At 42.4% G+C, this 15,317-nt stretch overlaps 1 protein-coding gene across 2 annotated transcripts in view; it reads right to left on the minus strand.

The window, feature by feature from the left end:
* The window catches only part of ADAMTS9 (ADAM metallopeptidase with thrombospondin type 1 motif 9), a 202,042-nt gene that overhangs the window by 123,715 nt on the left and 63,010 nt on the right, over window positions 1-15,317 (minus strand). For both annotated transcript variants that reach the window (XM_070738165.1, XM_070738164.1), the window contains exons 13-14: window positions 6,279-6,460; window positions 4,519-4,655 (exon numbers count right to left, since the gene is read on the minus strand). In XM_070738165.1, coding sequence (XP_070594266.1) covers window positions 4,519-4,655; window positions 6,279-6,460 — 319 coding nt within the window. The remainder of the gene's footprint in view (window positions 1-4,518; window positions 4,656-6,278; window positions 6,461-15,317) is intronic.

Raw genomic sequence — 15,317 nt, forward strand, 5'->3', positions numbered from 1 at the left:
TATTCACTTGCCCATAATAATGCCAATCTCAACTACATAGTTCTGCAACTCTAAGAGAGTGAGAGTTCAAATAATAATAAGTTTCCCTCTTAAAGCAGAAGCTTATAATGATGTGATCTTAGATGCTTAAAAGCAGCTTCTGAAGAGCACAACATAATCTCATTTACAGTACGGTAATCCTCGAAGCCGCATTTTCAGAGCTCTTCAGACATTCAGGGAAGGAAACGCCTCCCATTGACAAACCTCTTACAGCCCACGGCAGGACTCTTTTCTATCTGTCCTAGTTAAATTATATTGTTTTATGGGAAGGCCGACACCTAAACAGTTCTCATAAATACGTATGTGTAAGACAATCCTGTAAGTCTCTCTAAAAAGAAAGAAAACCCCCCAACATGGCTGTTTCAATTCTGACACTACAGCTGAACAGAGGAAATACTTGTACTTTTTTCATTTAAAAAAGAAGAAGAAGATTTAAAGGCAATAGAGAATAGAGCTGATTTATACTTGAATCAGACAATTAGCCCATTTAGTTCGGTAACAATTGTATTGCATGTGGAACACGCAGTGCACACATGCAACACTCGGGGGACTCCCGTACAGATCAATACGGGCTTTCTGGTTCCCATCCGTGTTTCCTGCTGCTGCAGCAGCTGCTGCTTTGTGAAGGACGATGGCACACAAGGAATTATCCTGGCAGGCTGTCTTCCTGGCTCAATAATACTCCTAAGTTAGTGGAAGTGCGATGGAAATGTGGAAAATGATATTCTACTCACATCTCATCTCTTAAAAACTTAATTGTCTCTCAACGGCTCACTAACAGGCTCTTTGAAGATGGTGTGTGTGTGTCGGGGGGAGAGAAGGGCTCTCCTCAGATCCAATCTTCTCCATTTAAATTTCATTCCAAGACGGGTCCCGAGAACAACAGAATTGGAAGGGACCTTGGAGGTCTTCTAGTCCAACGCCCTACTCAGGCAGGAAACCCTATACCAGTGGTTCCCAACCTTTTTTTGACCATGCCCCACCTAAGCATCTCTAAAATCCTGATGCCTCCCCCCGTGACAAAATTCTTACTATTCTTGAACTCCTACTCACACGGAGGAAGCCTAAAAGGCCATTAACTTGGTTTAAAGAAGGTTCCAATTGCCCCCATTAAGAAGCAAATTGCCCCCCTGTGGGGCGTGGGCCCCATGTTGGGAACCACTGCCCTATACCTGTGATGGTGAACCTATGACGCACATGCCACCGAGTCATATTGCAGGACACGTGAGGCACTACCCTATGTCAGCTCCAGCACACATGTATTAGCCAGCTGCTTTTCGGCCTTGGGGAAAGCCGTTTTGCTCTCCGAAGGCTCCAGGGACACTTCCCTGAAGTCCGTTCAGAAACAGACTTCCAGTTTCCCTGTTGTGCTGTTTTTCACACTCCAGAGTTTTCAGGGAAGCCCCGGAGTGTGAAAAATAGCCCAATGGACAAACCAGAAGTTCAGTTTCTCATTGTGCCCATTGTGCTGTTTTCTGCACTCTGGGGTTTCAGGAAGCTTCTCTGAAGGCTCCAGAGTGCGAAAAACAGCACAATAGGCAAACCGGAAGTCTGTTTTTCTGAACTTCCGGTTTGCCTGTTTGGCCATTTTTTCACTGTCCCAGGCTTCAGTGAGGCCTGTGTGAATACACTGTGACTGGGGGGGGGGGATTGTGTGCATTCACAGGGGCAGTGGGGTGTGTACATGGGGGAGGGAATGGGTGTGGGCATGTGCGTGCTAGCACATGCACACACAGCCTTTTTGCACGCAAACCAAAAAAGGTTCACCATCAGTGCTCTATACCAGAGGTCCCCAACCTTTTTTGCACCAGGGACCGGCTTTAAGCTAGACCAGTTTTCCATGGCCCGGTGGGGGGGGGAGCTAGCTATCAGCGGCGCCGTAAAAGGGGCGATCAAGAGAGGAATGGGTGAATGAATGGACGGAGGGTGGGAAGGAAGGAAGGAAAGAGGGAAGGGACAGGAACAGAAGAAGGGTGCAAAGGAAGCAAGGAAAGGTGTGAAAGGGGAGAGTAAGAGAGGAAGGAGTGAAAGAAGGGAATGAGGGAGGAAAGAAGGGAGGAAGGAAAAGGAAAGCAAGAAATGGAGGGAGGAAAGGAAGGAAGGAAAGAAAGAAAGAAGGGGGGAAGGGACAGGAACAGAGGAAGGAAGCAAGGAAACTTATGAAAGGGGAGAGTAAGGGAAGAAGGTAGGAAGGAGAAAGAAAAGAAGAAATAGAGGAAGGGAAGGTAAAAGAGAGAAAGAAAAAGAGCAAGAAAGAAAGCAAGAAAGAAAGCAAGAAAGAAAGAAAGAAAGAAAGAAAGAAAGGCAACTTCAAAGAAAGGCTCACTGAGCATCTCTCACTCTCTCTCTCTTTCTATCCCTCTTTCTTTCTTTCTCTTCCTTTCTCTCTCTCCTCTTCCTTTATCTCCTCTCTCTCTCCCTCTCTCTTTCTCTCCCCCCTCTCTCCCCTTTCCCTCTCTCTTTCTCTCTCTCCCTCTCTTGCTATCTCTCCCCCCTCTCCCTCTCTCTTTCTCCCTCTCCCTCTCTTTCTCTCTCTCTCCCCCTCTTTCTCTCTCTTCTTCTCACTTTCTCTCTCTTGTTTTCTTTCTGTCTCTTTTGCTTTCTCTCTCTCTCACTCTTTCTTGTTTTCTTTCTCACGCTCTTTCTCTCTCTTGTTCTCTCTCTTGCTATCTCTTTCTCCCCCCTTTCTCTCACTCTCTCTTTCTCACTTTCTCTCTATCTTGCTGTCTGTTGCTCTCACTCACTCTCGTTCTCCGTTCTTCTCAGCGGTGACGCGCGCACGCCCTGCCCGCCTCACCTTTGCGAGAGCACTTTCGCCCCGGGCTCCCAGCAAGGGGGTTTGCAGGAGAGGTGGGGCCGGCGAAGGTGATATTCAATGTCGGGGGCGCACAGGCGGTTGCACGCGCTCCCTATCTCCCTGCTAGCCCACTCGGAATATTCAAAATAAGAAAAGCCTTCGCCGGCAAAGGTTTTTCTTATTTTGAATACTCCGAGTGGGCTAGCAGGGAGATAGGGAGCGCGTGCAACCGCCCGTGCGCCCCCGACATTGAAGACCTCCGCTGAGAAAAGCCTTTGCCGGCATTTCCTCTCGGCATCAAGGAGGCGCAGCGGCGGGCGGAGAGAGGGAAGGGGGGGCAGCGGCGTCCCTCCTGGCCTTGGCGGGCCGCCCGACCCTCCCCACCTCCTGCAAACGCGGCGGGCGGCGGGGGGAGAGCGAGGAGCCGGTTCCGGCGGGCGCGGGGCTTGGCTGGCTGGCGGGGGGAGCGCCGCTGGTGGTGCGGAAAGGCCGAGGGGGCCCTGGCGCCGCGGACCGGCTGAAAACCCCCAACGGCCCGGTGCCGGTCCGCGGACCGGCGGTTGGGGACCTCTGCTCTATACCACTTCAGACAAATGGTTGTCCAATCTTTTCTTAAAGACCTCCCGGAAAGGACAGGTGTAAAAATAATCTCAGCATGCCACGAGGGAGATTTCAGTCTCTTATCTCTGCTTCCTGGGATGGGGAAGAGGCTATTTTTGCCTCCCTTGCTATGTAAGTTCCTGAGTGTAAGTATTGGGTGGGCGAGAGGAAAAAGGAATAGAAAATTTGTATCAGCTTGCATTTGCATGAGTTGAGAAGACATAGTGCGGCTAATAATTCAGTCTAGGTTGTATGGGATCAAAAAAGGTCATCTATTTTAAGCTCAGCTGAACTAAAGATCAATGTGTAGTGTAGTGATCAATGTGATGCCCAGAAACTAGGAGTCTGTGAATTCTAGTCTTGCTTTAGACATGAAAGCAGGCTGGATGACTTTGGGCCAATCATTCTCTCTCCGCCCAGCCCACTTCACAGGACTGTTGTGGAGAAAATAGAAAGAGAGGTAGGAGTTTGTGTATTTTCATTTCTTTGAGTTAACTATACAGTATTCACAGTAGGATAACAATTCGATAAATAAATAAAACTGGCAGCAGTTCTTCAAAATTCAAGCCTCAGATCTTCCCTAAGTTAACTTGGACATTAAATGGATTTTCCACCCACTGAAAACAAATTACTATTAATAGGAACTGTTCTTGCTTACAGGCAAATGGAAATGCATTCTGCTAAAGCAGGAATCAATTAGTAGAATTTAAATGCTAAATCCAGATCCATTTAGGACTGGACTGGCTCCCCCCACTCCCTCCTGTAGATTCAGTCCAGGCTTTTGATGTCTCCGAGTTCTGACACATGGCATTAACGTAGGCATGCATTGGGTTCAAGCAGCAACTCTCTTTAGGATGGCATTTATTTATGCTTGACATACTTGACATTCTGTACAATTTGGAACTTTACTATTGTGGTTAGCCAAGGAGTAATGCAAAACAGAAAAACTATTGTGTAAATTACATGAAATAGTGCTCTGGCTTAAATTAAGGAAATGTCACACAATTATCAGTTCATGTGAGGAGAAGATGGAAAACGTTGAAAATGGGTTAGCTTGTTAAATAAAATAAAGTAATATTTACCCGACAAAGTCCTTGTACACAGATGTCATTAGTGTCTGGGCCACAAGGGGTGCCATCAATAACCCTGTCCCTGAGCTGATAATAAGCTGTATTTCCTGCCACTCTGCAGAAGAGCTTGCACCGGTCTTTCATTAAAACTGTCAAAGCAAAATAAATCCGGTTATTTTCTATCTGGTCTTTTCACTTTATTGGGTAAGAAAGTTCTCTTGTCATTCATCCGCCCCGAGTCCTCAGAGAGGGGCGGCATACAAATCCAATTAAATAAATTAATTAAATTAAAATCCATAGCACTGAATTCAAGCTGTGTCCTTCTTCAAGTCAATGCAGTCTACACGGGGCTATTCTTGAAAGCCATTTGGGTGCTTCAGCAGCAGCGAAAGCAGTCTTCGAGGGGCAGGGGCCCAAAAATGGCCCATAGTGCAACTCAGCTCCATGAACTACACTGGCTACCGGTCTGCTTCAGGGTGCAGTTCAAAGGGTTGGTGATGACCTTTAAAGCCCTTGATGGCAACCTTTTCAGCATCGAATGCCCAAACTGGAACATATGCATGTGCACGCATAGGGGAGCACTGGAAACCCAAAGACCAGCTGGTTGGTGAATTCCAGCGATCCAGCACATGCAAAGACCAGCTGGCCAGCGTGCATGTAAGTTATAAAAATAACACTGGTCAACACAAAAAAAAATCAGCAAAAGTAATATGTCTGTTTTATAGAATTTGATGTGCTGATTCCAAAAATATGCTTAGTTTTGCTCTATAACATAGTCAAATTATTATTATTATTATTATTATTATTATTATTATTATTATTATTTATTAGATTTGTATGCCGCCCCATTCCGTAGACTCGGGGTGGCTCAAAACACAATAAAACAGTTCATGACAAATCTAATAATTGTAATAATTTACAATTTAAAATATTAAAAAAACCCATTATTTAAGCAAACATACATACAAGCATACCATACATAAATTGAATTGAATAGGCCCGGGGCAGATGTCTCAGTTCCCCCATGCCTGACGACAAAGGTGGGTTTTAAGGTGTTTACGAAAGGCAAGGAGGGTAGGGACAGTTCTAATCTCTGGGGGGAGCTGGTTCCAGAGTCGGGGCCGCCACAGAGAAGGCTCTTCCCCTGGGGCCCGCCAACCGACATTGTTTAGTTGACGGGACCCAGAGAAGGCCCACTCTGTGGGACCTAATCGGTCGCTGGGATTCGTGCGGCAGAAGGCAGTCTCGGAGGTATTCTGGTCCGATGCCATGAAGGGCTTTAAAGGTCGTAACCAACACTTTGAATTGTGACCGGAAATTGATTGGCAACCAATGCAGACTGCGGAGTGTTGGTGTAACATGGGCCTACCTGGGGAAGCCCATGACTGCTCTCGCAGCTGCATTCTGCACGATCTGGAGTTTCCGAACACTTTTCAAAGGTAGCCCCATGTAGAGAGCATTACAGTAGAAGCATTTTTGTTATTACATCATTTCTGATATGTAGATTACTGTTTTCTTAATGCCGCCAGTATATTTCCTATACCTTATAATAATGATGCTGCTCTGTGGAAAGTATACTTGCTACAGAAAAACTATATACAGTTTTGAAATCAGAACAAAAAATGATTCAGAAAAGTACAAGATCAAGTGCAATGATTACAAAAAATATTTTTTGTGGACCTGTGTAATAAAGGCAGGATGAATAAATAAACATGTACACAAACAAATCCTTCACAAATTCTCACATCTACTTGCCTTATTGATGTACTTACTTCCACTATACTTAGGAACCCAGCGAACATTAGGAGGTAGACCGTTAATGTTAAAATGCTTCCCATCAAAGACAGCGCATTGTTCATCACGGAAATCTTTCTTTAGTTTGGAACATGGTTCAGTGTTGCACGATTTAAATTTCATCCTGCGTCCCACACAGTATTTTCCACCATTTTTTGGCCTATAAAATAAAATTTTAAAAGATATGTTCATGAATGATATTAAGAGCTTTCAGATTCTTTCAGATTCAGCCCCACCATTTTTGAGTTCATGATGCTTTTCTCAGCTTTTGTTTTCTTTCCGTTATACCAAGACCTTATTGTGTCTGAATTAAGTTAGCTTTTATGTTTCCTTTTTAAACAAAGATACCTGCTTTATTTGAATGTTACCAGGCTGGCAATACATGCTACATCTTAGGATGCTACTTTTTGTAAATCAGTTCTCGCACAGTGATGAAATTGTGCACCATCAAAATTTGGCCATAAATGATATGGATGGTCTTACTGTGGGTTTTAAATGGGTTTTTAATTTTTTTTCCTCTTTTTAGATGTTTTAATATTAATACTATATGTCCTGTTCTCTTTGTTTGTGAGCCACCCAGAGTCCTTAAGGAATGGGTGGCATATAAATTGAACTGAATGAATGAATGAATAAATAAACAAACGAACAAATAAATAAATTGTGTGTGTGTGTGTGTGTGTGTGTGTGCATGCAACATATTTTGCTGATAATGAAAATGAAGGGAGACTACTATAGATCTATTTCCGGCTAATTTGCCTTCATCAGGTAGCCACCCACCCTTTTTACTGGGATTTGAACCCGGGGCCGTCTTAGCCATTAGGCTACAGCAGTGATGGTAAACCTTTTTTCCCTATGATGCTGAAAGAGTGGGTGGGCATTCTATCGCACATGTGTGAGTGCTCACACCTATAATTCAATGCCTGTGGAGGGTAAAAAACAGCTTCCTCCACCCCCTGGAGGCCTTCTGGAGGCCAGAAATGGCCTGTTTCCCAACTTCTGGTGGGCCCAGTAGGCATGTGTTTCACCCTCTCCAGGCTCCAAAGGCTTCCCTAGAGCTGGGAGAGGGTAAAAATACCTTCCCACATCCCCCTGGAGGCTCTCTGGAAGCCAAAAGCACCCTCCCAGAGCCTCCGTGCAAGCAAAAAATCAGCTGGCCAGCACACACACATGCTAGGGCAACAGCTTGCGTGCCAGAAGATATGGCTCTGTGTGCCACCTGTGCCACCTGTGCCATAGGTTCGCCATCACTGTGCTACAGGCTCAACTTCTGTATCAACTTGTACCAGGGAAGGGTCGACAAAAAAAATCATATACTGTATATAGTTTATTTATTTATAAAATATACAGTATAGGCTAAGGAAATCATATTCAAAGAAAATAAAAGTGATAAATAAACTATTATATTTAGAAGTAATTAAATCAGTCCAGTTTGCTTTAGTGAACAAGAGATGCTTTTATTAAATAATGAAGGTTAATTTGAATTAAGAATCATAATTTCACATACTGTAAATTGGTTCGCCAAGAACTGACAATGTGAGTATGGGGGTGTGCATGATTGCTTCACTCGTGCACCTTCCATGCATGTGCGCAGCCCAGTGATTATATAGGACAGCCAGGGTGGGTGGGCCCAGCCACTGGTCAGAACTCCTCATTAAAAGGCTTTATTTGTATCCTGATATTTCCAACACAAAAAATGTTATGTTAGAAGCTGAACTATGTTAGAAGAAGTTGGAGATGGCAATATTGTATAGCAACATGTACAGCTATTTAGACAAAGTTTAAAAGACGTTGAAGATTGTTTCAAAATAATTATAAAATTGAGTGAACTCTCAATTATAAAATAATATTGTGATGGGAAAAAAAGGAACTACCAGTTTGCCCAAACCAGTCCAAACCAGCAGCAGCCCACTACTGGTGCAGTGACATCACAACACAAGCCCGATCATTATGCAAAGCCATCCTGATGTTTGACGCATTTACTATTTACATAGTTTACATTTACATAAACCATGCTATTTGCATTCTGCCCCTCACACGTCCCCAAAGACAATGACCTCTGGAGCAAATCACATAATTATATGGGATCTATTTCTAAAACAAACATACCTATGAGGCTTGTATACATAAACAATCTTTTCCTAAGACTTTTAAACATGATACTTTTTTATTAAGATGCCATGCACTTTTTAATCTGATGACAGTAAACAATAATGTATTGTTTAATTTATCAATAATGGATTGTCTAATTCAGTGTTTCCCAACCTTGGCAACTTGAAGATATTTGGACTTCAACTCCCAGAATTCCCCAGCCAGCAAATGCTGGCTGGGGAATTCTGGGAGTTGAAGTCCAGGTATCTTCAAGTTGCCAAGGTTGGGAAACACTGGTCTAATTTATATGAAACAAAGCTTGAAGGCCACCTACAATAATTTCTGAAGGGAATACCATTCTCTCCAGAATATTGTTTTTTTAACATCCGAGGTAATATATAACAATATTGGGGATTTTTTTTTAATGTCAGAGGCAATATAATATGTATACAAAATTGTCACCAAGTGTATAATGCCAGGTTCTTCTTCCAAGCTATCATTTACAAGCTTCAGAGTGCTGTATGCAACTGTCAATTGAACTTTGAAATGGGTTACTTTTCCATTTGTTGTTCCTGAATATTCTGACAAAGTTACTAGACTTTGGAAAATTTAAGGCTTAATCTTGCTTTTCTTAGAAGTAAGCAAACCTGGATCTCAACCTAATCCCACTTCAAAAAGACCTAGAAGACCTCTGTTGCATCATGATTTGTAAGTTAAGCTTTACAAATCAACTTTTTAAAGATATTAATGTTTCATCATGAATCATTAACTAACAAATTATTATGGAAAAGTCTATCTTATGGTCTGGAAAAATTAAATAGCTCTACAGTTATCAATATAACGATGTGATTACAATGTGGTTAATTTTAGGGACAGTTAATCAAGTGCTTTTATATTCTTTTCTTAAAACTGACAAGTTTGAGCAGGACAGTCATGTTTAGAGAAGAGGGAAAAAGTCACGATATGTCAAGTGACACTGCCGTAAGGAGTTGATTTTGACAACTTTGAGTTTGAATATAAAACATTTGGCTGGAGGTAGCCAAATACAAGACTTAACTACTGGAGACTTAAAAAGAGGTCTATCTCCGTCTTGATGCTATTTCCTGCCTCATTACAGATTAACAGAGTTGCAGGGGACCTTATAGATCAGGGGTCGGCAACCTTAAAAACTGAAAGAGTCATTTCGACCCACTTTCCAGAGAAAACAACACACCCAGAGCCACAAAACCTGGGTGGGCATGGCCAACTGAGTGTTACTCCCTTTGAGTCACATGACTCCCCTTCCCCAACTATGCCTATCCAGGTTTTGTGGCTCTATGTTTTCTTTTCTATGAGAAAAAGGTATCTCTCTCTCTTTTTCCTCTCTTTCTCTTTCTCCCTCTCTCTCTCTCTCTCTCCCTCCTTTTGAGTACTGAGGAACAATTGGTGAGGTCCCACAGAGCTGGTCTCCTTAGGGTCCCGTCGACCAAACAATGTTGGCTGGCGGGACCTAGGGGAAGAGCCTTCTCTGTGGTAGCCCCGGCCCTCTGGAATCAGCTCCCCCCAGAGATTTGTACTGCCTGCACTGCACCCTCGTCGCCTTCTAAAAGAGTTTAAAAACTCATTTTTGCTGCCAGGTTTGGGGTTTTTAGATATTCCCCCTGACCAATGAATGTTTTCAGTATGATTGTTGAATGATTGGTTTGATAGGTTTTCTTTTAATTGAATTTAACGGTTGCTTTAATGTATTATTAATTGGATTCATATTATTGTTCTGTTTTTGTACATGCTGTGAGCCGCCCCGAGTCCTCAGAGAGGGGCGGCATACAAATCCAATTCCAATTCCAATTCCAAATCCAAATCCAAATCCATCAATCAATCAACAAATTAAACGCCATCCCCTGCAAAGGCTTCGTGCAACCCTCCTCCCCCTCCTGCAATTCCCTGGCTGGCTGTGGCATAGCAAAGGCACTTGTGGAGGGCGGGCGGCTGCTCACTTAAGGAGGCTCCTTGGACAGCTTCTTTCCTGCCCTTAGGATCGGGCCATTGGCTTGCCTTGCCGTGTCCTGTCCCATCCCGTTCCATCTTCCCTCTCTGCAGCTCTTCGGCTGAGCGGGAAAGGCATTTGTCATATCCACTCCCAGTAGACAGGAAGGTTTTTTTATCCTAGTCCTTTATTCATATTTTGCTTTCAAAACTCAATTCCCACGTGTTCAATAGAGGTTATTAACAGGTCTACACTGCAACCTTGCAATATAATCCTATGCATGTATATCTGAAATTCAATGTCACCTAAACCTGTTGTGGCTTCCTTTTAATTAACTAAGTAAGCATCTATTTCAAAGTTTAACTTTGCAGTTGAAAAGATGAGAAACTAATTCCTTTCACACTGTAGAAACATAGAAGATTGATGGCAGAAAAAGACCTCATGGTCCATCTGTATTTCTATAACCTTATATTTAAACTGTGAGCCCAAAGAAATTTTAAAACATTTGTGAAGTCCTATCAGTATTATTGAGATAGCCTACAGGTATTTCCTATATTACACCTGGAATCTCTTCCAGATTACATAAAAAGTATTACAGTATATTGGAAATCAGTTTCATACTGTCAGGCATTCAGTTCCAAAAACTTGAGTGAAGTTTTTGGAACTTCACTCTTTTCTGTATCCTTTTCTTAATTTGGGCATATGTTTCCACTATCACTATAAACAATATTATTCATTTGAACACCTGTGTTTGAGAATGGATGTTATATCTCATACCCAAAAATGAGCAATTATTTAAAAAAAAATATTGAAGGCTTTTAAATATGACACAACATAATGACACTTTATTCCATATCATTAACATGTTTATTACAGTCTTTCCCCCCAATATAAATGTACTGTATTTCTCAATGTACAAATTGGTCTTGATGGCAAACAATCCTCCCCACCATGAATTAACCATCATGTAACACCAACTTGATAGAATTATCATGACATCTGGCAGATTGGTACAAAAACAGAGATAGTTTTGCCTCTACCAAAATCAAAAACAGTTGCTACCAACCTGCCTTCCATTGAGGACTTGTATACTGCACAAGTCAAAAAGAGGGCTGTGAAAATATTTACTGACCCCTCGTATCCTGGACATAAATTGTTTCAACTCCTATCCTCAATAATAATAATAATAATAATAATAATAATAATAATAATAATAATAATAATAATAATAATAATTTATTAGATTTGTATGCCGCCCCTCTCCGAAGGCTCACAACAACGATAAAAACAATATTATACTGGTACAAATCTAATATTAAAAAAACCTAAAAAACCTATCATAATTAAAAACCAAACAGCACATACATACCAAACATAAATTATAATAAGCCTGGGGGAAAGGTGTCTCAAATCCCCCATGCCTGGCGGTATAGGTGGGTCTTAAGTAGTTTACGGAAGACAAGGAGGGTGGGAGCAGTTCTAATCTCTGGGGGGAGTTGATTCCAGAGGGCTGGGGCCGCCACAGAGAAGGCTCTTCCCCTGGGGCCCGCCAGATGACATTGTTTAGTCGATGGGACCTGGAGAAGGCCAACTCTGTGGGACCTTATCAGCCGCTGGGATTCGTGCGGTAGCAGGCGGTTCCGGAGGTACTCTGGTCCAATGCCATGTAGGGCTTTAAAGGTCATGACCAACACTTTGAATTGTGACCGGAAACTGATCGGCAGCCAATGCAGGCCACGGAGTGTTGTAGATACGTGGCCGAATCTGGGAAGCCGCACGATGGTTCTCGCAGCCGCGTTCTGCACGATCTGGAGTTTCCGAACACTTTTCAAAGGTAGCCCCATGTAGAGAGCGTTGTAGTAATCAAACCTCGAGGTGATAAGGGCATGAGTGACTGTGAGCAATGACTCCCTGTCCAAACAGGGCCGCAACTGGTGCACCAGGTGAACCTGGGCAAACGCCCTCTTTGCCACAGCCGAAAGATGATGTTCCAATGTCAGCTGTGGATCGAGGAGGACGCCCAAGTTGCGCACCCTCTCTGAGGGGGTCAATAGTTCCCCCCCCCCAGGGTAATGGACAGACAGATGGAAAAATGAGGCAACAGAGCACTGCACACCAAGACAACTAGACACAAGAACATTTTTTTCCCAAACACCATCACTCTGTTAAACAAATAATTCTCTCACCCCTGTCAAACTATTCACTAAGGCTGCATTACTATTACTATCAGTCTTCTCATTGTTATTACTATTATTATTTGATTTGTATGCCGCCGCTCTCCGTAGACTCGGGGCGGCTTACAGCAATGATAAAAACAATATATAATGACAAATCTAATAGTTAGAATCTAAAATAACAATAATACATTTAAAAAGTCTAAAAAACAAGAAACCCCAATATATAAAAACATACATACAGTCATATCATACACAAAAAATTACATAGGCAGGGGGAGATATTTAAGTTCCCCCACGCTTGACGACAGAGGTGGCTTTTAAGGAGTTTACAAAAGGCAAGGAGGGTGGGGGCAGTTCTAATCTCTGGAGGGAGCTGATTCCAGAGGGTCGGAGCCACCACAGAGAAGGCTCTTCCCCTGGGTCCCGCCAAACGACATTGTTTAGTTGACGGGACCTGGAGGAGACCAACTCTGTGGGACCTAATCGGTCGCTGGGATTCGTGCGGCAGAGGCGGTCTCATAGGTACCCTGATCCGGTGCCATGAAGGGCTTTATAGGTGATGACCAACATTTTGAATTGTGACCGGAAACTGATCGGCAACCAATGCAGACTATATCACTGTAACTTGTTGATTGTATCCTTACAATTTATACTAATATTGTTTCCTGATTGCTTATTTCTACCCTATGACAATCATTAAGTGTTGTATCTCATGATTTCTGATAAATGTATATTTTCTTTTATGTACACTGAGAGCATATTCACCAAAGACAAATTGCTTGTGTGTGTAATCAGACTTGGCCAATAAAGAATTCGATTCTAGACTGCAGAAATAGAAGGAAAATGATCCACAGTGAACTTGGACTGCTGAGAGAAGCCCAGCTGCAAGCAAGAGGCCTATTCAAGAGCCCGGAGGCTCATTGGAGCCAGGTAAGTGGAGAGGCAAAACAGACCAGTGGAGAACAATGAGGTGATCCTGTGAGTGAATGGGGCCAAGCTGTGGAGCAGGGAGGAAAACTATCCATGGGGCAGAGAGGAGAGCCAACTGAGGGAAAATTCCTACAGTTCTAAAAGGACCAATTTGGAAAAGACAATCCAAAGAGTCTTTAAATTTCTCCCTACATAGCAAATTGGTTACAACTCTCTAAAAGAGGTTTGCCTTGATATATTAAGTATCATGGCTTACTCAGAGCCAATAAAATACAAGTAGGAAAACAGTGGAATGGTACTTATGTAGGCGCTTATCTTGAGATGTTTTTGTGCTTGGATGGGTCAGTACTCTAGAATGACATTAAATACACTAACTCCGGTTCCTATCACTATATATGGCATGGAAGCAGATTATTAAAGCAATATTTATAAGACTTTATTTTCTCCAGACATTATGTAATTCCTTTTTACCTCATCGCAAGCCTTGTATGCCATATTCTCCAAGTCAGACCAAGAAAATAGCTGGGTGTCGCTAGGGTTCTTAGGCCAGGACCAAAAAAAAAGCCACTTGCTTTTTTGATTCTGATAGCTTAATGCAGGGTTGCCCAGCATGAATTACAAAGATCTCAGCAGCTATCTAAATGGCAGCAAAGAATAAAAGATCCTGCATCTCTTTGGTAGCATCATATGGTCCTCCACAGGTTTTCAGTTTCCCATCTAGCAGTCCTATGTAATATTTTACTAATTTTTTCTTTTTAAAGTTAACAAAATTAATTGTCTCAATTTTTTTTTAACAAAATCAAACAGACTCTTGCACTTTGCTTTCTGTGTGTTATAATGTTGTTTGCAACTGTTTAATAACTTCAAATTAATGCCCTTCTAAATAGTATTTCGCAACCTAGGAAACCCCTGAAGGCAGATGGACTTCAGTACCCAGAATTCTCCAGTCAGCATGCATTTAAGTGGTGAGGACTTCAATTCCCAGAATTCCCCAGCCACCACAACTGGCTGGGAAATTCTGGGATTCGAAGTCCACCTGTCCTAAAAGTTACCAAGGTTGAGAAACATTTTTTCCGGAGCACTGCGAGTTATGAACATTTACAACATCTCAACTATTATTCATATATGCAGAATTTTTAAAACAAACAAGGAATATTCATTAGAGTCAAATAACTCTTTTTTTCCCTAGCAAAACATAGATGACAGAACATAGCAAGTTCCCGAAAAATGGATTCCTGCTGCTAATTCTGGCTTATTCATGCCGGGCACCAAGAACTTAACATGGAACGTAAGAGTTAGAAGGAACCCAGAAGTCATCTAGTCCAACCCCTATCCTGGTGCAAGACTCCACCATCGTTTCTCTATTCAATGCATCAATTGTTGATGCTGTTCTTGGTTGTTTAATGACCCCATAATCCCTTGCGGGGTGGAGTCAGGGCAACTGAATAGACCTGAGGATTTGTAATATTCTGTTTTGAAAATATCAATTTGCATCTGTCATGACAAAAATCCAGAGATGTAAGGCAGTTATAGATACTCCTTGATTTATAAACATTTATTTAGCAAGTCTTCAAAAGTTGCAATGGCATTAAGAAGTAACTCACAACTTTGGACCGCCGAAGCATCCCCATTGCCATGTGATCAAAATCCAGGCACTTAGCAATTGGCATGTATTTATTTGCAATATCCTGAAATCATGTGATCTACTATTTATGATTGTCCCAGCCGATTTTCACAAGCAAAGTCAATGGGGAAGTCAATGATAATTGCATGATTCACTTAAAAGCTGTGGCAAAAATGTGGTAAAATTGTGGGTGAAGATCACTTAACAACTGCCCTGCTTAGCAACAGAACGC

This window comes from Erythrolamprus reginae, chromosome 2, assembly GCF_031021105.1.
Source record: "Erythrolamprus reginae isolate rEryReg1 chromosome 2, rEryReg1.hap1, whole genome shotgun sequence".
NCBI lineage: Eukaryota > Metazoa > Chordata > Lepidosauria > Squamata > Dipsadidae > Erythrolamprus > Erythrolamprus reginae.